Source organism: Pleurodeles waltl, chromosome 9 (assembly GCF_031143425.1).
Source record: "Pleurodeles waltl isolate 20211129_DDA chromosome 9, aPleWal1.hap1.20221129, whole genome shotgun sequence".
Classification (NCBI taxonomy): Eukaryota; Metazoa; Chordata; class Amphibia; order Caudata; family Salamandridae; genus Pleurodeles; species Pleurodeles waltl.
Window position 1 is genome coordinate 526043104 of NC_090448.1, and position 23532 is coordinate 526066635.

Genomic DNA, 23532 nt, shown 5'->3' on the forward strand with positions numbered 1-23532 from the left:
AGCATTAAACACAGAATTACTCTACTTGTGTAGGTCTGCGTAATCTTGCCTCTGCACCTTATGAACTGAAAGTAACCAAATTATCTCAGTATCAAAAGCAGTAGCCCACTTACCTATCTACATGAAATACAAATCTGTGATTTGCATGTTACACAATGTGCTTTGTAGCAGGCATATTAGCCATATATGCTACTTTATGAGTCAAAAGTGTGATTGGACAAAACACAGCACTCACACCGAACTGCATTAATCACAAGAACTATCCTACTGTTATTATAATCCCCTCAAAATTGGTAGGCACAAAAAGATTTCTGCAGTGGGTGTCTTAAGACTGTAAGAGATTTTAAAATACAGCCTTTTGTGACCATTTAAGTAAGCTTGAACAGGTTCACAGTCACATGTGTCCTTGTATAATTTCTTTACAGCTGTATTTTTTTAAATAAATGTATACATTTCACATTTACCACTCTGCCATCAAGGGTCTGCCAAATTTTGTGGCATTCCACCAGATATAATTATAAGTGTTTGGTCAAAATACCGAATACATTTTTGTGATACATAGTTATTATGTCAAGAATATTCGGATGACAAAATATATTGTTGACAGGAATATCAAAGGTAAGGATATGGTTTTAAGCACGGTGTTTAGTATTGTAAAAAATATAGTTTGTGAATATATCAGTCTAGGGAATATCGTTTTTTATGGCTTAATTTTTAGGTATTTTTCAATGTGTTTTCTTTTATTTTTGTAATACTTTTATGGTAGTATGTTTAGTAAATGGTTTCAGTTATTTGTAAACATTTACACCTTTTTATTATCAATTTTATTATTAGTATAAAATAATGTATATGTAATTATGTGAAACGAGTGGGATGCTGAGTTCTTAGGGAAAACAGTGGGGATATTGGTGATGATTAATTTGCTTGTATGTTCATTTATATAAAATATGTAAAATGTTAAGTATGAGTTTATTTACTTTTTTAATTTTTAAATCAATTTTTTATTCAACATTTTTTAAATGAAAATAAAATACAAGTTTTAGAATAATGTAAACATTTTCTAATATTCTAAAAATTTATGTGTATTTGTCTTATGCAATTCAATACATTTTGAAAAAATGTAGGCTAATTTGTTATTTTTTTTAATTTAAAAAATATAATTTTCACATTTAACAAATTTTTTTGTAAACATTTATTAAATGTAGAAATATGTATTTTAATTTACATTTGAATTCTAAGTGATATTTTGTAATTTCAAAATGAATCACAATATTTGATTTATTAACTTTAGAAATCAATATTAATTAACATTTTAGAATAATGTATGTATGTATAAAGTATGCATATACATATATATATATATATATATATGTATATCAAAATGTAATATATGTAATATATATTATAGTTCATACATGGTATATTAATAGGAAATATTAGATAATGTTTTCTATTTATTAATCAGAATATTTGTAGTTTTATCTTGAATATATGTAATAATTGTGTGATTATTTAGTTACAATATTACTTTTAATGTGTAAATAATTTAATGTTATACATTTTAAATATAATTTATATATTACAAATGATAATTTGCAGTATTAAATACATAGGAAACATTTGCAGTCTTGAGACAGCCAGCCCAACGTGCTGGTCGGTCTGCCACACTCCAGGCTGTCGGACTACCACATTAAGACACTGGTGGTCGGACCTCCAGGGGACCACCGCTACTGCTGGGTACATGGTTCCCAATGGGCTGATGGCAGTGGACTTGTGGTCAGCCACGGCAGCAATGAATTCAGTGTTGCTGTGCTAATCACAACTCCTGTTTCTGCCTGTCTTTTCATGGCGGGGACCCGCCATAGAAAGACTGGCAGAAACAAAGTACAGGGGGTCACAGGGAGAACAATGCACTGCCCATGCCCATAGCATAGGCAGTGCAGGTCCCCCCTGCCCAGCACCCTCGTAATGTACGCTTTCTGAGGGTGCTAGTGTGCTACCGTATTGGCCTCAGCTCCCTTAAGAGAGCTGAGATAATACCGTAACACTCTTCCCGTCGGCTTTGGTGGTCAGAGTATTCTGACCAAAGTCATAATGAGGCCCTTAGTATTGTAAGAGGGTGCTATAAGTAATGTTTGTATTTATTAGAAGTTTTTTGCAAGGTTTTACTGTGGAGTATGGATAGTAATTGTAACCCCTTTAGTGCCAACACTCTCCGCAAATTTGGTTTTGCTTGGAATTGGAATAGTCAATGTAACCCCTTTAGTGTCCAACATGCAGGGCCAGCCTTGGCGCTGGTGATGCCTTAAGCAACAGTGTTTATTGGTGCTCCCCAATGACCATCTCCGCCACTGATTCCCTCACGACCACACTTTAACAGTGCTCCTCAAGTCTCCATAACCGCTCTCTCAGATGCATTTAATTAGTTTTGTAGCACCACTCATTCCAGTGTAGGGTGTCAGAGCACTTTACATTGTACACAAGTTACACAGAGACAATCAATCATAAGTGTGTAGATCTGTGTATAAGAAACATTACATAGGACAGAGCACTACAAGATGTAGGCATCACGTCTTCCACACTGGTAGGCTGTATAGTTTGAGTGCTTCGCCTGGAGATGTACAAACTCAGAATTTAAAATATAACACCATGGTTGGGGGGGTCTCTTTAATAATAAGAACTGATTTATACCCAAAGGAATGCTTTTTTGCAACATTAGGATAATAAAAGACTGGGGAAAAATAATAACACTCTAAGCTATACCTTGCGGAATGCATGCAGTTCTTTGATGACAGTTAATAGTTTATTGTTCTACATTAGGATTTTAACTTATAAACTCTAAGTAACAAAAGGACCTCTCTGACAAAAGCAGTAACTCACTGACCTATTTGCATCATATGCACTTTGTGATCTGCATGGTACATGTTGCTTGCAGGAGACATATTAACCCCTTGCGCTACCTTAAAACTTCCACTAGAGAAAACTTCAAAGTCACTCCAGGCAGAACGTTAATCACCAGAGTTATCTTGACAATTTTATTGTGATCTGAAAATTGCTAGAGGCAAGGAATGCTGGAGTAGGGACTTTAAAAACTATAATATATTTGCAAACACAGCGCCCCCTCCCAAAGTAGGCACCCGGGGCAGAGGCACTGGTCACTCTGCTCTAGAGCTGGCACTGCCAACATGTTTCCCAAAATAGTTTAGATTGGTACTGGAATAGTAAATCTAGGCCCTCATTACAAGTTTGGCGGGCCGACCGTCGGCCCACCAGACACTTGGGAAGGAGACCGCCAAGGAGCAGGAGGTCTCCACTAGGCCCTATTATAATGTTTCCACTGGGCTTACCAGTGGAAACCTCTGTATTAGGAGGTTTCTGCCAGTAAGCCCCGTGGAAACAGTGCAGCGTCATTGGCCTCGGCTCCTCAGGGAGCTGCAGCAAATGCCATCGCACAGAGGGTGCTTCCAGCACCCTTGGAATGCACAATGTCTGCTATTCTGAGGGTGCTGAGCAGGGTGGCCCCTGCATTGCCCACAACATAGTCATGGGCAGTGCAGGGGCCCCACTTTGGTCCCCAGCACAGCCTTTTCACCAGCCTTTTCATAGCGGGGACCCTGCGACGGTGCTGGTCAGGGGGACCTATGCAAAGCCCATGCAAGTGCATCAGCAGTACAGGCCCCCTATGTGGTCCCCTATGCCTGTTCACCAGCCTTTTCATGGTGGTGATACCACCATGAAAAGGCTGGCGGAGACCCAGGTCGTAATCAGCCAGGGAGCCGTTGCATGCAGCACCACCCTGGCTGATTCCGACCTTCACCACCGTCAGCCTGTCGACATTACCAATCCCGGTGGAGAAGGCAGTACCCTGGCGCTCTGACTGCCACGGTTTTAATGTGGCAGTTGAACAATCACAGGAGAGGCGGTCCTGACCGCAACTGTAAGGATGGCGGTCTCAAAACCGCCAGTATTGTAATGAAGCCCAAAATCTCTACAAGTATGGGTGATATTTGATTCCTACACCTTATAACCCTTATTGTTTTAAGTAACATTTCATGTACATTTGTATGATTTATTGTGTGTCTGTGTGTGAAGTAAAGTGCCCTGACACCAGACACTGGGATTTTTATAAAAGAAGTAAATAAAGATTAGATTAGTAGGTGAATTCAAAATATTATAAGTGTAATTAATCATACACACTTATAAAACCTGCATACCAACAGTGCATGTTCATTTCTTACATGGAGGTGCTGTACAAAGTCAAAACCCTGCCTCCCAGTCATACTTTCTCTAAAGTGCTTGTGGTGTGATAAGCTAATGTGCCTTTGTTTCCTTCTAGTGCCAAATTATAAATATGGAGTAAGGATTGCGCTGAATTAGCGTAAAAAAATGACGCTAATTCAGTGCAAACCGAGTATAAATATGGGCCTCAATTACCTAAAAACCCTACCACATTCAAGCAGGATACGGGTTGCTGATTAATACTAGTCACTTTATGGCTCCCAGATATCATGTGGTGAGCTTAACATAAATGGGTTGGTTAAACAACTCACTAACCATACAGAACCAGGGACTGTAAGTGAATTTTACACTGATGTTATGGAAGAGGACGCAGATGCAACTTCTCCAATGAAGAAGAGATAATGCCCCATGGAAAAATGGCTTCCAAGCAGTACATTATAAAAGATTATCAAATAGGCTTGCTGGAACATCTGTTACAGGACACAAGGGAATTGGATGCCCATCTGAAGATCTTACAACAGCCACAATGGTATTTATACAATGGATAAGCCAGCGGAGAATTATGCCTCATACAGACCTATATGTCTCTAAACACTGAAGTCTAAAAATATGGCTGCTGTGCTGTTTGGAGTAGGCAGCAGTCCTTACTGAACCTACTTCAGTTCTCTCTTTATATGCTGGGTAAGCTTTTGGCTCTGTAAGTAGCCTCTCTTGTAGGAGGTCCTCCATAGGATTAATGTAGGTCTCGGGTTTCTAGCTTCGGTTGTTAAGTTATAGGCATGCTCAAGGGCAGATAAACAGTGTTAGCCTTACTTTTGAGTTGGTTTGAGAGGTACATTATGGATGTCCTGTCTACCCTTTAATTTTCATACTACTGTTGAAACCTACATTGCGGTACTGGACTGGTTTATGATGAGAGAATGTTATTATATGCCGATGATGTACTCCTATAGGTTTCAGACCAAGGGGCTATTGTCAGTAGACTTTTGGATATATGCAACATGCATGGCCGCTACTTGGGCTTTAAAGTAAACTGGTCTAAATCAGTGCTTTTATCCTTGGTGGGCGAAAGGCTCGTATCTGAAGATATGTGACACTTTGAGATTAATACATGTAGACAGAAACTTCGACAAGGGATAGCCCTTCCGGATATCATGTAATTTTACCATTGATTACAACAGGTGATCCGAAATGGACAGGATTTTGGACAGAAAATAAATATGCTTTCAATTCTGACAGACATCTGGTGGATTCAGACAGGTATGCTAAATTCATATATATATATGTTGGAGGAATCCTTGATAACTGGACACTTTCACAGAGGACACACAGACCCAAAAGACAGGAGGAATGGCTCTGGGTTTAAAAGATGTTCAGACCTTGGAGACGACCCTTTCTGTGTCCAGTGCCTGGATTAACTTGAGGAATTAGTAGAGCTTTCGATTTGGGATCAGCTTTGGATTTGAAAGATGGGTGACAAGTGACGCATGAGTGTGACTAAGAATATGAATGCTTTAGGGAGGAATTCTCATTGAGTTATACCCAACATTTTTGGCACATCTGGCTATGTTATGTTCTACATAAATATGTTAATACAAAATATACTGGGTGCCGCCCCGCTAGCAAATATGAGGCATTTAAAATCCCTTGGCAAGAAAGCGATTTCCTGCAAATAAAAACATTTGTAATTAACTCTCCCAATGATTGAATGGTCAGTGGAATAAATGGCAAAATGACTTTGGTTAGATCTCTTTCCCTCTTTGGCCATGACGATGAGCCAGATATTCTCGAAAGGGGTTAAAATCCATAATAGTTCTGTGGGGGGATTGTGGTAAAATTTACAGAGAAAGCAGATTTACTGTTGTAGGTATAGGCTGATGGACGCCAGGGTGCATGCTATGCAGCATTGGCGTTGTCGCCTTTGCGTCTAAGGTAAATGTACCCTTTATTATGGATTTCTGCATGCTAGCTGACAACGGTGTGCAAAAGACCTGTGGGTGGGCAAAACAAATTTAGAAGGTCTGAGACAGTTTAAATGTAGGGTCACCAGACGTCCCGAATTTCCCCGGACAGTCCCGGTTTTCGGTGGACTGTCCTGGTGACCCCACTTTTCTTCATTTTAAATACATTTCCCTGTTTTTGGGAGAAAGATCGGGTAATCCAATATAGCAGAATTGAAATGTATGCTCTCCTTTCACAGGTGCCTCTGAAGAATGAAAAAAGATGAGTAATTTATCTCTTTCTGTTTGCACACAGGAAGTGGGCCAGCAGAGAGGTGACAGAGTGGGGAGGAGGGCAGACGGCTAAAGGTGGAGGTCCTGCCATAGATTATGTTAAATGTAGCTTTGTAAATATGCATGTGCGTGGGCACATATTGACAAGGCTACACATAAACTGGGACAGGCGAGATACAGAAATAAGACTAAAGGCCTTAGTCCTGCTTTTATTTCTGGCCTGTCCCTGTTTTTGGTTCTCAGAATCTGGTCACCCTATTTAAATGTAGCTAAAAGAGTGCCCTGATGGTCGTTTGCGTGGGCTACTAGCTAAGATTTTGCGAATATTCCACCCGGGGACAAACACAGCTGCACCCAAGGCGCGGTCGTTTGCCCTGTTCTAATTGCCCCTTTAGTGTGATATTTTTGCCCTCCATTGTTGCCCCCCTTGAAACACAGACATAATTTATGATAGTCCATGTCCATTGTAAGTACATCAAAGTTTCGTCCAGAGATTTATTTATATACGCCTGTCGATGCGCCGTTGATTAGTGACTTTGTTTAAAATTTCATTTGTAATGTAAGATAATAAAAATCAAAGTTCAAGTAAAGAAAACCAAACATTGCAACAACAACTCAACAATGATTTTTGTGAATACTTTACAGTGGGGTTAAACAACGTAGTTCCGAGAGGGTCAAATCCATGAAGGGTTTTCAACATAAATGTACGCAATCAGCAATTACCCTTTAGATGTGGCGTGGAACTGCCGACTTCAACTAGATTCGCACACCCCTGCTTTGGAATGACTGAAGTTGCAATTACCGTAAACACGCCCATTTATGCAGCATTTCCTGAAAGTCATAATGTTTTCTGTTAGAGTGCCCGTTTTGTCGGAGAAAATATACTCAATCCGTCCTAGATTGTCGTTGAGACTGGTGGACCTGGCTGCGGCTGGGGTATCAGTCTTCGCATAGTACATCTCCAAGTCCCAATTGATGAATAAACTGTGCGCCGACAGTACAGCTTCTATCCTGTAGGATTAAAAAAAGAGTTATGAAGCCTAATTTTGAAAAAATGCTTGTGTTTAGTAATTCTATAAAAAGTGAACTACGAGCGGTAACGGGAGAGTGCTGACAAGTAACAGTGAATGTGCCCTTGAGTAATGTAACTAGTGTGCATGGTACGCGCTCCAATACTTCTGGTCGAGTTAGTGCTATATAAAATCGCAAAAACAAAACAGTGCTCTTTCCTTTACTTATTTAAGGAGTTTTATAAAGTGCATACAGGTCGCGTAAAGGCCAATCCAGAGCACCCTAAAGGAGCTGAGGTAACAGATGTAGGAGGTATAAGAGGAGAAAGAAGGAAGTCACACTGGAAACAGGTAAAACATTGAGGCAGAAGTCAAACAGGCGGCATAGGAAAGGACAAGTAGGATCTCAGTTTAGCCTTAACCCGTTTGCCGCCAGGCCTTTTCCCCGTCAGGTGCCAGGCCTCTTTTTGGGCAATTTGGAGCAGTTCGTGCTTGAGCCCTTATGACTTTTTTGTCCATATAAACTACCCACGCCAAATTTGTGTCCATTTTTCCCAACATCCTAGGGATTCTGGAGGTACCCAGAGTCTGTGGGTTCCCTTGGAGGAGACCAAGGAATTAGCCAAAATACAGCGAAACGTTTGGTTTTTAAAAAACAAAATAGGAAAAGCAGCTGAAGAAGAAAGCTTGTGGTTTTTTCCCTGAAAATGGCATCAACAAAGGGTTTGCAGGGCTAAAATCACTATCTTCCCAGCCTTCAGAAACAGGCAGACTTGAATTAGAAAACTACATTTTTCAACACAATTTTGGCAATTGACTGGGACATAACCCATTTGAACTATTTTTGTGCTTTTAGCCTCCTTCCACTTAGTGACAGAAATGGGTGTGAAACTAATGCTGGATCCCGGAAAGCTAAACATTTCTGAAAAGTAGATACAATTTTGAATTCAGCAAGGTGTAATTTGTGTAGATCCTACAAGGTTTTCCTACAGAAAATAACAGCTGAAATAAAACAATATTGAAATTGAGGTGAAAAAAAGCCATTTCTCTTCACATTTTACTCTGTAATATTTTCCTTTCATTTCAGATTTTCAAAAGCAATATACCGTTACGTCTGCTGGAGTCTTCTGGTTGCAGGGATATTTAGGATTTGTTGGTTCATGAAGACCCCTAGGTACCCAGGGCCAACAAAAGAGCTGCAACTTGCAATAGGTTTTCGTTGTATTCTGGGTATACAGCAATTTATTTGTTGAAATATAAAGGGTGAAAAATAGGTATCTAGGAAACCTTTATATTTCCAAAATAGGCACAAGATAAGGTGTTGAGAAGCAGTGGTTATTTGCACATCTCTGAATTCCGGGGTCCCCATACTAGCATGTGAATTACAGGGCATTTCTCAAATAGACGTCTTTTTTACACACTGCCTTACATTTGGAAGGCAAAAATGTAGAGAAAGACAAGGGGCAATAATACTATTCTGTCTTCTCTAAAGTCTCCCGATAAAAGTATCCCACTGGGTAGGCTTAATGCCCATGACAGGAAACGCAACATGGACACATAACATTATCCCAAAGAAAACGGACCTGTTTTTTGCAAAGGGCCTAGTTGTGGATTTTGGCCTCTAGCTCAGCCGGAACCTAGGGAAACCTAGCAAACCTGTACATTTTTTAAAAACTAGACACCAAGGGGAATTTAGAATGAGGTGACTTGTGGGGCTGTCACCAGGTTCTGTTATCCAGAATCCTTTGCAAATCTCAAAACTTGACAAAAAAAACACTTTTTACTCATATTTCGGTGATAGAAAGTTCTGGAATCTGAGAGGAGCCACACATGTCCTTCCACCCAGCATTACTCCAAGTCTTCCGATAAAAATGGTACCTCACTTGTGTGGGTAGGCCTAGTGCCCACAACAGGGAATGCCCCAAAACACGTGGACACATCACATTTTCCCAAAGAAAACTGACCTGTTTTTTTGCAGAGTGCCTAGCTGTGGATTTTGGCTTTAGCTCATCCGGCATCTAGGAAAACCTAGCAAACCTGGACATTTCTGAAAACTAGACACCTAGGGGAACCCAGGTTGGGGTAACTTGTGGTGCCCTCACCAGGTTCTGTTACCCAGAATCCTCTGCAAACCACAAAATTTGGCAAAAAAACACTTTTTCCTCACATTTTGGTGGTGCAAAGTTCTGGAATCTACAAGGAGCCACAAATTTCCTTCCACCCAGCATTCCCCCAAGTCTTCCAATAAAAATGGTATCTCACTTGTGTGGGTAGGCCTAGTGCCCGCAACAGGAAATGCCCCAAAACACAAAGTGGACACATCACATTTTCCTAAAGAAAACTGACCTGTTTTTTGCAAAGTGCCTAGCTGTGGATTTTGGCCTCTAGCTCACCCACATCTAGGGCAACCTAGCAAATCTGTACATTTTTTAAAACTAGACACCTAGGGAAACCCAGAATGGGGTGACTTGTGGCGCTCTCACCAGGTGCTGTTACCCAGAATCCTTTGCAAACCTCAAAATTTGGCAAAAAAACACCTTTTCCTCATATTTCGGTGATAGAAAGTTCTGGAATCTGACAGGAGCCACACATTTCCTTCCACCCAGCATTCCCCCAAATCTTCTGATAGAAATGGTACCTCACTTGTGTGGGTAGGCCTAGTGCCCGCAACAGGGAATGCCCCAAACCACAACGTGGACACATCACATTTTCCTAAAGAAAATTGACCTGTTTTTTGCAGAGTGCCTAGCTGTGGATTTTGGCTTTAGCTCATCCGACACCTAGGAAAACCTAGAAAACCTGGACATTTCTGAAAACTAGACACCAAGGGGAACCCAGGATGGGGTAACTTGTGGCACCCTCACCAGGTTCTGTTACCCAGAATCCTTCGCAAACCGCAACATTTGGCAAAAAAACCTCTTTTTCCTCACATTTCGGTGCTGCAAAGTTCTGGAATCTATGAGGAGCCACACATTTCCTTCCACCCAGCATTCCCCCAAGTCTTCCAATAAAAATGGTATCTCACTTGTGTGGGTAGGCCTAGTGCCTGCGACAGGGAATGCCCCAAAACACAACATGGACACATCACATTTTCCTAAAGAAAACTGACCTGTTTTTTGCAAAGGGCCTAGCTGTGGATTTTGGCCTCTAGCTTATCCGGCACCTAGGAAAACCTAGCAAACCTGGACATTTCTGAAAACTAGACACCAAGGGGAACACAGGATGGCGCTCTCACCAGGTTCTGTTACCCAGAATCCTTTGCAAACCTCACAATTTGGCAAAAAAAAACACTTTTTCCTCACATTTCAGTGCTACAAAGTTCTAGAATCTGAGAGGAGCCACAAACTTCTTTCTACCCAGCGTTCCCCCAGGTCTTCCGATAAAAATGGTACCTCACTTGTGCGGTTGGGCCTAGTGCCCGCAAAAGGAAATGCCCCAAAATATTATGTGGGCACATCAAAATTATCAAATACAAAACTACCTGTTTTTGCGGGGGGCATCTGCGTTTTCGGTCCTGGGCTCAGCAGCCTTCTAGGGAAACCTACCAAACCCAAACATTTCAGAAAACTAGACACTCAAGAGAGTCCAGAGAGTGGTGACTTGCGTGGATCCCCCAGTGTTTTCTTACCCAGAATCTTCAGCAAACGTCAAATTTAGCTAACAAGTCAAAATTTTCCCATATTTCTGTGTGAGATCACCACACTGGCACAGAGTTCCTACCACGCAACGGCCCCCTCAGTCTCCCGGTAAAAATGATACCTCACTTGTGTAGGTGGGCCAAGTGCCTGTGACAGGGAAGAGCCAAAAACATGTAAAAAATGAGGGGGAACCAAAGCAGGTCCAAAACGGCAGTTTGAAAAAAAATATTTTTGGCTGACAACTGGGGCAGAATATTTATCGGTATAGATGCGACAATGCTGGGTGGTAGGAATTTGCTGGATTCCTGCAGATTCCGGAAGGTTCCATCACAAAAAATGTGGGAAAAATGTGTGATTTCCAGCAAAGTTTTAGGTTTGCAGGGCATTGTGGGTAAGAAAATGGTGTGGGGTGCATGTGAAGCACAACACCCTGGACTCACCCAGATGTTTAGTTTTCAGATGTGTCTAGGTCTTGTAGATTCTTCTACATCGCGGCGCCCCCAAGTCCAAAAAGTGCAGCCCTCACCATTCCAAGTAGGACAATTTTGAGAGTTAGACAAGCTCTCATGGCCCAAATGTAGAACCCAAACCCAAAATAATCAAACGTCCTCTTGCTTGCCATTGGGATAAGATCTTTTAGTGTGCGGGGGGAGAGCTGAAAGACTGTTACCCCCTTCAGTTGGGATGGGGGGCATAACCATGCCCATATTGGTTGGTAGCCAGCACCCCACTATTTTTTTTTAATTCCCTGGCATCTAGTAGGCTTTATGCCCCCTGGGAGTGGATCGGGGGTAATTGCCCCATCTGCCCACTGGTGGGCAGAACAACTTTGTCCCCATTTATTTGGGGTAGGGGTTTGACCATATCCCCACCCTCTTTAAAAAAAAAAAAAATCTTCCCTGGTCTCTGGTGGGATTTCTGCCCCCCCCTGGGGGGAGATAGGCCTTATAAAAATAGTCTGATCTGTCCCAGGGGGGTGGGGGGAGCAGTGCAGAAATGGCCAACAGTAATGTGCCTCCATGGGGAGCGACCCTTGCCCAAGGGGCTGTCCCCCAAACAAAACACATACACACCAATCCCTAGTGCCTCAGTAGTTTCTGCCCCCCCTGGGGGCAGATGGGACTAATAAAAATAGGCCGATCTGCCCCCAAGGGGGGTAGAAATGGCCTAAAATAAATTTGCCCCCCAGGGGAGCGACCCTTGCCTAAGGGGTCGCTCTCCATCTGTAAAAAAAAATTACAAATCAAAATCCCTCGTGCCTAGTAGTTTCTGCCCCCCCCCCTTGGGGGCAGATTGGCCTAATAAAAATAGGCTGACCGGCCCCCAAGGGGGGTGAAATGGCTTAAAATAAATTTGCCCCTGAGGAGATTGACCCTTGCCTAAGGGGTCGCTCCCATAGTGTGAAATTGGTACAAAAACAAAAAATCCCTGGTGTCTAGTGGTTTCTGGCCCCCTTGGGGGAGATTTGGCCTAAGCAAAGTAGGCCGATCTGCGCCCAAGGGGGCAGAAATGGCCTAAAATAAATTTGCCCCCCTGGGGAGCGACCCTTGCCTAAGGGGTCGCTCTCCATCTGTAAAAAAAATTTACAAATAAAAATCCCTCGTGCCTAGTGGTTTCTGCCACCCCCCTTGGGGGCATTTTGGCCTAATAAAAATAGGCTGACCTGCCCCCAAGGGGGGGCGAAATGGCTTAAATTAAATTTGCCCCTGAGGGGAGCGACCCTTGCCTAAGGGGTTGCTCCCATAGTGGTGAAATTGGTACAAAAACAAAAAATCCCTGGTGTCTAGTGGTTTTTGTCCCCCTTGGGGGAGATTTGGCCTAAGCAAAGTAGGCTGATCTGCCCCCAAGGGGGCAGAAATGGCCTAAAATAAATTTGCCCCCCCAGGGGAGCGACCCTTGCCTAAGGGGTCGCTCCCTATCTGTACTAAATAAAAATAAAAAAAAATCCCTGGTGCCTAGTGGTTTCTGCCTCCCCTTTGGGGCAGATCGGCCTAATTAATATAGGCTGAAATGGCCTAAAATAGATTTGCCCCCCAGGGGAGTGACCCTTGCCTAGAGGGATGCTCCTCTTTAGTGAAATTGTCATAAAAAGAGAAAATCCCAGGTGTCTAGTGGTTTCTGCCCCCCATGGGGGCAGATTGGCCTAAACAAAATAAGCCGATCTGCCCCCAAAGGGGGCAGAAATGGCCTAAAATAATTTTGCCCCCCGGGGGAGCGACCTTTGCCTAAGGGGTCGCTCCCCACATCTAAAAAAAGTTTTTACAAAATAAAAAAATTATCCCTGGTGTCTAGAGGTTTCTGCTCCCCCTGGGGGCAGAAAGGCCTAATTACAATAGGCCAATCTGCCCCCTGGGGGGGCAGAAAAGGCCTTAAAAAAATTGCCCTCCTGGGGAGCGACCCTTGTTCAAGGGATCGCTCCCCTTCATCATAAACATAAAAAAATGCTTCATGATCGGGCTGCAGAATTGCTTACAGAGACATGAAAGGAAAGGAAACGCCTTTCCTTTCCTTTCATGCCTCTGCCTATCTCTACCTCCCGGTCAGAAGAGAAATGCTCTGCATTTCTCTTCCGATCGCGCTGGAAGCTGAGCTTCCAGCGCAATGGGAGGCGACCTCTGATGAGGTCAGCACGCGATCGCGTGCTGATGTCATCAGACGTCATTGGGCGGAGGCGGGGGACTGGGTTGGAAGGGGAAACGGTTCCTCTTCCATCCTTGCCCTGGGGTCGAGGCTCATGGGGGGAGTGCTATTGCATCCCCCACAATCCCCTCCAAGGAAGTAACGGTTACATCCTTGCCGCCTCACCGCCACAGCAAAGGACGTAACCGTTACATCCTTGGCTGCGAAGGGGTTAACTGGCGTAGGCCTGGGAGCCAAGAGGTAAGTGAAGGCGTGAGAGGGACTTCGCTTGGTCTAGAACAAGCATAACTGATGCTATCTCTTTGCATATTGTGGGCTCATGGTACATACAAGATATGTACACACCGTCTGGGCATATCAATATCAGCCCCTCACCAAATAAACGCTTTGTCACAACCAGAGCAAGACTGGAGTACCTTTGTTCACAAAGGTTGCATGCCAGAATATCACAGACAGAAATACTAACTCACCTATGTACTATGTCTTAAATGTTGTTTAAAGAACTATCACCCTATGGGGCATATATTTTCCTTCATTAACTCCAAAGGGACGATATTTTTTAAATGATATTTAGAACAAAATATTTACATCCTACGATATTCTGACAATACTTTGGTACCATACCTCCACAAAAAGTGTTGTTGTCACATATTCCTCTGTCAATAAGCCCCTTCCCACATTAGATCAATTTCTATCTTGCTTCTCTTCACCCTCCTCCGTCCTAGAGTAATACATGCATTAGTTAATCCCTTTGCCTCTACTTACATCTTATTTTATCCCTTTCTTCATGCATCAGTCTTCACTTCCTTCTCTTACTTTATTGACTGTCTTCCATTACTCCTGCTATGGAACAGTACATATATCCCTGCATTGCCTATTTTTACACCTCTTTCACTCAATCCCTTCATACAGCCATCATTCATCCAACCCCTCAATTCACCCCACTTTTAAACAATTCCTTCAGGTATCATGGTATTTATCTTTTCTGTCCTCTTCTAACAATCCCTCTGTGCAAGAGACCACCATTTTCTCAGTTCCCTCTAATGGTTGTTCCTTCCATCACTGCCATCATGCATCAGTCCATACATCCATTCAGCTCTTTACTCCTTTCCATCAAAGCATCAACTCTTTTATTTTCCTTTCTCTGCGATTACGCTCTGAGATGTATTCTACCGTACGTCAGTCAGTCCATATATACTGTGTCACTCTGTTCAGTCCTCTAAATCAATTCTACCATGTATCAATCCATCAACTTTATTCTCCCTTCTCTGTACCATTCTTTCCCTCTTTCCAGACATGCTTCTTTTTCCCCCCTCTCTTGAACTGTAACCTATTCCCTCATTCCATTAGTTCCTCAAAGCATTAGTCCGTTTAGAATTGCTGTCTCTACTCCATTCACAGGTCCTTTGACTAACACCAAGTCTGAGTTTTTATCTCCCTCTCATCTAGTCATCCCTGCTTCCAGAATGACTCCAAGCACCAGTGCATCTATCGCACCCTTGCCTTTACTCACCTCTCCATCCATCAATTCTTCCAAGCACTGGTGCATCTATCACTCCATAGCCTTTACTCACCTCTCTATCCATCAATGTCTCCAAGCATCAATCATCGATCACTTTCCTACCTGTATTCACCTGCCTTTGAACTATCACTTAGTACATGATCACCATTTTTACTCTCTTTCGCTCAAGCCCTTTGTGGGTGGTCGTGGGATTACTAAACAGATCAGGTATGCGTCATAATGCAAAATGTCAAGTCATTTTTCGCGTAAACTTACGTTATGAACAGCATGATGGGCACGAGTAAGTTGGTAAGGATAACATAACCCCAAAAGAGTATAAAAGAATAAAAAGCAGGTGTGAACTGTGGAAGCACTGCAGGAACATAGCTGTGTTTTGTTTGAATCGTTTGCTGCCATAATCCCGACACAACAGCAAAAACGAAAGCACAAATGAAGATTATCACCAAGATCTGGAAAGAAAGAACAGTAAGATTAACAAATTAGAAGAGTTGAGGCTTTCAGAAATCTGATAATCGTTTGTAAACATAATTAACATATTTCCTCACATACAGGCATCACTTTTGTACACCTTAGCGAAAGTTATGAAGCCCTAATAGCAAGCTAGTTGCTCTCATTTCACCATCCAAGCTCACCTAAAAGGTCAGAAGGCCCTGCCCACTGATCTTTGGAACAATATCACAGCACCACTAAAAAGATTATGCGCCATATATCTGCCTGTCTGTTCACTGGCAACACCTATAACAACACTTTTAAACTACACAAACATTAGCAGTATCATAGTTAAAGTTCCTAATTGAAGCCACTATCATAATACTTTATTAATATATAACGTATTGTATGCTTTACAAGGACAGATTACTTATTAACATCCCACAAACATTCAAATAACTATACCTCGCTGTGTGTGTATGTAGTAACTATACACATTTTTTCATGTTAACATACTGTTGAAAAGTGGATTATTGGTAGGTGCAGGTAGGTACCTAAAACTAGTAATAAGGCCACAATCATACATAAGTTCCAGTCAAGTCTCAGTAAATTAATTCTTGCTCAATCTTTGGTAGCTTGGCTCATGAGTAGTCAGGCATAATTTTGGAGAGAGGTGTGTAAAGCATTTAATATCACCAAAACAGTAAATGAGTAAGACACAACTGACACCAATTTATAAAAATATAAAACATTTTTATCTTTAAAATGACACCAATGCAACAGAAATCTAATGTAGGAATCGAAGGTAGGATTTTTTAAGGATTAAATGTAAAAATGTGAGTTCTAGCAACAAAAAGTGAAAAAATGACAACCCCGGCTATCTGGTCGCACCTGACCAGGTCAAAGTTTGAGGCCGACCTCGATGGACCCCAAGGTGGGATACACTGAGCTGCTGGCCACATTACGACCTGGGGACTGCCATCTCCTACAGGATCTTTGATCCAGATGAGCGGTCTTTGTTGTGACCAGCCAGGGAAGCGCTGAAGTCAGCGCCAGAATGCAGATTACAACCTTGTTCTCTGCCAACCTTTTCATGATGGTCTGACCGCCATGAAAAGGTTGGCGGGGAACAAGTGCAGGGGATCATGGGGGGCCCCTGCACTGCCCATGCCCACTGCATGGGTAGTGCAGTGGTCCCTGTGCCCAGCACCCTTGAAATGCGCACTGTCTGCTGTGCCACACTGCTGATTACAACCTTGTTCTCCGCCAACCTTTTCTTGATGGTCTGACCGCCATGAAAAGGCTGGCAGAGAACAAGTGCAGGGGATCATGGGGGGCCCATGCCCATTGCATGGGTAGTGCAGTGGTCCCTCTGCCCAGCACCCTTGAAATGTGCACTGTCTGCTGTGCAGACAGTGCGCATTTCAAGGGTGCTGGTGCACCCTGCGTGTGGCAGCATTGTCAACGGCTCAATTATGAACCAGGAATAATGCTGTGGCACCTTTCCCACTGGACTGACGGATGTGAACCAAAGTGGGAAAGTTGTAATGGGGCTGGTGGGGAGACTGCCAGCACCGTGGCAGTCTCCTCGTCTGGAGTTTGGTGGTTGGATGTTTCCGACCGCTAAACTCGTAATGACCCCTAAGTCACTTTTCTGGAGCTTTTTCTCTCGATGTTGAGTGGACCTCTTCCGCAGACGGTCTTGTGGTTCAACAATGGTGGGGCTTCAGTGTGACAAACGTGAAATTCAGGCTGGGTCTTGGTTCAACGTCACCAGCTTGGCTCTCGACAGCAGGTTGGTCCGCTTTTCGTCAAAATGTTTCCAAACTTTTGGATCTTCTTCCAGAAGCTTCTTTTGGGGTCTTGACGTGTCCACTACCGAAATCCAAGGTTGCTACTGGGGACTACAAATCCCACAATGCACAATGCACCTGGTCAAATCCTTAAAAGTCCACTGGACGCTGGTCAGCTGGGCTCTTCTTGCAGGAGTTAATGCAGGTGACTATTGGTGGCTCCTTTATACCTGTTGCTTGAAGGGAGTCCACTCCTGAATCCTTTAAAAGCCAGGCAAAGCCCTCTGTTGTGAAGCCCACAGTGTACTGCAGATGCAGTCCTTGTGAGTGCAGTCCTTCTTGATGCAGACCACGGACCCAGCAGGGTAGTCCTTCTCTTAATGTTTTGAGGCAGGGATCTCAGTTGCTGGGAAGCTCTCTCAAGTTTATCCGGGTTTCTGGGCTGGCAAACAGGGAGGCACCCCTGACCACTGGGGTACAGAATGCCACCCTCTGAAATGACCACTTCCTGGGAAGTGTGGCATATTCTGACCCAGAGAGCACTGTTTCTTAAAAATCCAAAATAGGGAAAATATATTGTGGATGGTCGGGTCTGGCTAATCCCACCCACAGGTGTGGCTAACTTTACCCTACACTCCCCTTCCAGCCCCTCTCATTTAATTAAAGAGGCTCCCACCTGGCTGGGGGTGCAGGAAATGGGGGCGGTCTGATTTTTATCCCAACTGTCTTTTCCTCCTTTGAAGACCAGTTTTGCTACCCAGCCCCCTTAATGCTGCTGCAGATCTCCTCCCACTAGATGTCTCCTTTGTCTTCAAACCTCAATAAAGCAGCATGGCTCAGTCTGTCAAAGGCTGACCAATCATGAAAGGCTACTACAGGGCTGACTGTAGGTAACTTTAGAACATCAGTTATAAAACTACTTTCCTGTACTAGTTATAATAAATCTAACCTTGGCAAGTTGTTGGATTTATTCTAATTATTAATTTGACAACTTGATTGAAATTTGTAGCTCACTCCTATGGACTTTATTAATGTTAAATAAAGTGCTCCCATGTTAGCCTACGAAGCTAATGTACTACAATGGGAAAAAAACAAATTGTGCAGTTATTCCCTCACCAGGGCTTATAAAACAACTTTAATAATGCAGGTGCTTATTATTATACTGCACCCTACCTTTGGGGCACCTAGAGTAGACCTTAGAGGTGACTTATATGCAAAGATTTGGTAGTTTAAGACTTTGGAAGTACTTTTAATTCCAAAGTTGAATTTGGACATGGTTTTATTTTAGAAGCAATCAACAAGGCAGGGCTGGCTTTTAAAATGACAGCAGGCACCACAGCAGTGCACACTTAAATGCATTAAATCTACTGGATGTCTAAAACTACATGCCCTACAGTATATTAGGGACTTACAGGGAAGTTATCAGTACCAATTGTAATTATACCTAATTACCATATATCTTTTTAGACACAGCACTGGCCGTGGGCCTGGTTAGCAGAGCCCAGGGCACAGTCAGATTCAGAAAACACCAGGATTAAACAAAAATGGGGGCATAAAGTAAGGGGACATCTGCAAAAAGCCCACATTTTTATATTGTTACTGTTGTCTTATGATGCTGTCAAAACTCCTTTTTTAAATATTGAAAATAATACTGTATTTATGGCAAGTTATAGTTATTTGAATATTTGTGTGATGTTAATAAGTTAATTTAAAGCACAGAATATGTTAGGTAATAAAGTATTACAGCAATGGCTTCAATTAAAAACTATGACTATGACATTGTCATGTTTCTGTAGGTTAAAAGTATTGTAGGAATGTAATGATGATGTAACATTTGTTTTTTTTGTGTGGATTTGTTGGGTTTTTATGGGAATAATACATTCAAATTTGTATTTTAATAAATGTGTGAAATATATTTTTTGCTTTATGGTTTTTTATTTTTTGTTTTGGCCTTCCTTTGGGCTACAGTGATGTTGCTCAATTATTAGAAGTGGATGTAATGTAAAAGTTTTTTTGTTTAAAGTTCACCTGTACTGCGGTACTTACTCTGTAGTACCTTGATACCCCATGACACTGGTGTAACAAAAGCCCCCACAGCCACTGCAGCGTAGGGGTCCATGAGCTCCGGGGGACCCCCTCAGCACAGTACAGTGGGCAGGGGCTGCAGGCTCATGGCCTGGACCCCTACCTGAGAGCTCCTGACTTGTTGACGGAGGGGGCCCCTCCATGTACTTTTCAGGGGAGCCCCTTCAAGTTTCGTTACGCCACTGCTCCATGTGTGCAACATTGAATCTAATAGACTGAAAGAACATCTTCCCAACTATTAAGAAGTTTGGTTGTTTTTTCTCCTGGCTGTCTTCTGATGCACAGCTATAGAGAAGTCTTTCAGTGCTGATGCATCTTCTTGTGTTGGTTTTTGTGAGTTGCTGCGGAGATAGCTGAAACACTGCAACCCACTGCTGTGCCAGGTCATTTTGAGGGAGAAGAGGAGGAAATCACTCTGGAGAAGAAGGAATTAGAGCGACGACGCAAATTAAAGGGTTCTTCTCTCTTCCATCTGAGGAGAAGAAAGTGAACACTCTCCAGGTAACTTGTTGCCTGAGCAAGAAAGTGATTTCTCCGGGTACAGGGCAACAATATTCCCTTTGCACCATGAAAATGTGCGAAAACCTGCACGCCATGCATGGCACCCCTTTAGCGTGTGGCAAAATTAAGACACAAGCAGGAATTGCTGTAAGCGGCACAAGATTCATCTTCTACTTCTGGAACCACAACACCTGACACTGTTCTGTGAATTCAGGCGTTCAGAGGCAACCAGCATTCCAGCCTTCCTCCCCTGCTCCACAGAGTATTTCACCAGCTGGCTCTCAGGTTCCTGTGAACCATCTTAGGCAGGATGAGGTTGAGCCATATGCGGGGACAGCTACTTACTGTCCTTCATGCCACAGAGTTGTCATTGCACGGGAAAGCGTTCTTAATATTCACTGCGAGCTGGTTGTTGATCACCATTGTCCTACTCGGAAACCCTACTTTATTTTGTTTGCTGGACATGTGTTGAAACCCTGTTTGGTATATTTTGGGTTCAGTTTAGTTTTTGGTCTCATTGACCTACAGCTAAAAAAAATCCAAAAAACAAGGTAAACTAAAATAAGAAAAAAGTTATTAGAACTATTTTCAGTGTCAGTTAAATTAAGAGCTGTGTGGTATTGCTAAATTCTTACTTACAGGTAATAGCAGTACACAAATAAAATTAAAGTGTAAGCAAGACGGTAAGTGATTGGTAAGTGTCTATAAAGACTGGAGTGGTGTACAATCAAGTAGTGTACACTGGAGTGAAGTACAGTGGAGTGGTATACAGTAGAAAAGCATAGAGGGGATTAGAGGTGCGCACAGTGGAATACCATAGCATAGAGTGCGGTACAGTGGAGTATTGTACAGTGGTGTGCCACTAAGTGGAGTTGCGTACAGCAGAATATCATACAGTGGAGTGCTGTAAATTGGAGTGGAGTAGAGTGAAGCGGCATACAGTACAGTGAGGGACTAGCTTACAATAAAGTGAGGTACACTGTAGAGGCGTACATTGGAATACTATACAGTGGAGTGGCACACAGTGCAGTGGCTTACGGTGGTGTAGAGTGGAGTATGGTACAGTGTAAAAGCATATACTATAATAGTGTTCACTGGAGTAGTGTACTGTGGAATGGGTAAAGTAGAGTAGCATAGAGTTGAATAAGTTAGAGCTCAGTTACGTAGAGTGTAGTAGGAGGCTTACAGAGGAGTGGCGTTTATTGGAATAGTATAAAGTGGAATGGTGTACATTACAGTGGCGTACAGTGGCGTGGAGCGGAGTTGGGTACAATGGAGTAGCTTACACTGTAATAGCGTACAGTGGAGTACTGTACAGTGGAGTGAGATACAGTGGAGTGGCATCAAGTCGAATAAGGTACAGTTCAGTGGCAAAGAGTGTAGTTGCATAGAGTGGAATATTTTAAAGTGGAGTGGGACTGAGTGGAGTGGCGTACATTGGAGAGGTGTAGAGTACAGTACCATATAGTGGAGTGTTGTGCAGTGTAGTGGTGTAGAGTGGAGTGGTCTGCAGTAGAAAAGTGTAGAGTGGAGTGCTGTAGAGTGGAATGACATACAGTGGAGTGTGGTAGAGCGCAATAGCGCACAGTAGAGTAGGGTAGAGTGCAGTGGTGTACAGTGGAGCGATGTACTGTAGAGTGAGGTACAGTGTAGTTGCATAGAGTACAATAGCGTACAGTGGACTGTTGTGGAGTGGCGTCAAGTGGAATAGAGCATAGTGGAGTGACGTACAGTGAAGTGGTCTAGAGCGGAGTTGCATACAGTGGAATAGCATTCAGTGGAGTAGCATGCAGCGGAGTTGCGCAGAATGGAGTTGTATACAGTAGAGTGCCGTAGAGGGGAGTGGCATACAGTCATGTGATGTATAGAGTGCAGTGAGGTATGATAGAGTGGTGTACAATAGAGTAAAAGTAAAAGTTAACAGTCTAGCATTGTTTGGAATTAATGGCTTTCAGTTGTATTGTTTGGCATATGATACCAGCTCAATGTGTGATGTAAACCAATCAGCATGGTTCTTTTAGAAGTATATGTTCTACATAAGATGTGTGGTACATTTGCAATACTATACTGTATTGATTAAAATGGTTCTATAACCTTGAGGTCTACTGAAATAGCTATATGGAGTAAGTAGTATGCTAAAGGTTACCAGCCTAGTCTTTGTAGGAATGAATGGACTTGAGTTGTTCTGTTTAAGTAATATTACAAGCCCAATATTATTTTACACCAATCAGCATGCTTCTTTTAGAAGCAGAATATGTTACAAACCACAACACTGACTGGTATATTTCCAATACTACACTCTATTGGTTAATATGATCTTATGACCTTCATTTCCACTGCACTAGCTGTATCTACTCAGTAGTATGTTAAAGGATAACAGCCTAGTCTTTCTAGGAATCAAGGGGCTTTAGTTGCATTGTTTAGGTTATGTGACTAGCCCAATCGCACATTGAACCAATCATCAAAGTTCTTTAAGATGTATAATATGTGACAAAGAAGGTCTCACACATAAGCTTTATTCGGCCAACAGACCATCAAAGCAATACAATACAATACAATATAAATATAAATAAACATCATAATATCATAGCAAAAATTAAAAGAATAAAATCCATGTTTGCCCGACTTAGAACTATTTAAAATCATTGTAAATAAAAGATGCGTATGCGCCATGCCGTTACTAAAAACTTGCTTACTGCATAAATTGACACATTTGAATTATGGCTTTTTAAAATCCTCAAAGCTAAAACATATTTCCTTAAGTTCAATTCCCGACAGATTTTGCGAATCCATTTAAATCTTGGGGTTGAGTAAGCGGGACAAAAAAACATAAAATGTTCTACTGTTTCGGAGGAAGTGCCACATGCAGGACAAATATCAGAGCTTAACTTAGGTCCCCATCTGCTTGTCAAGGCCTTCAAAGGTAATGTTCCGAATCGAAATCTGGCATGCAAACTTTTGCCTAGTAAATCAGGTATTATATCTAAATATAGTTCGAACTCTGGGTACCATTTGAAATCAATAAACAAATTAGCTAAATGACCATTCGATTTTTGGGAAATGTAATTATTACGTATGTGGGACCAGTAAGCTCCTTTCAGTGCTTTTACATGGGACTTCACAAGTTGCTGGGGATTCTCCCAAAAGTTCCTCAATCCCAGCGTACAAAACCAACTGGATACGTGTTTGATCCATGGGATGGACGTAGAGTTAGGGCTTTTTAACAGTTCTAATAAAGAAGACTTATATATGGCCAGTTCGGGGACTATCCAAAGCCTCACCCAATATAATAGAGGCCTTAAGATAATTAGGTCAGCCATTCGTTTAAACCCTAGGTCTAAAAATAGGGGGGTTAATGGGGTGCTAGTAGGGCAAGCACATAAAGCCTGTGCAAAGCTATTCTCGATTTTGGTTATCCTACTGCTATCTGACATGCCCCAA

General features: G+C 42.5%; 1 protein-coding gene across 1 annotated transcript in view; it reads right to left on the reverse strand.

Moving 5' to 3' along the window:
- LOC138259698 (phospholipid-transporting ATPase IK-like) overlaps window positions 1–23532 on the reverse strand; it is a 592788-nt gene that overhangs the window by 293720 nt on the left and 275536 nt on the right. The window contains 2 exon segments of the mRNA XM_069207591.1: window positions 7276–7484; window positions 15539–15732. Of these exon segments, the coding sequence (XP_069063692.1) occupies window positions 7276–7484; window positions 15539–15732 (403 nt within the window).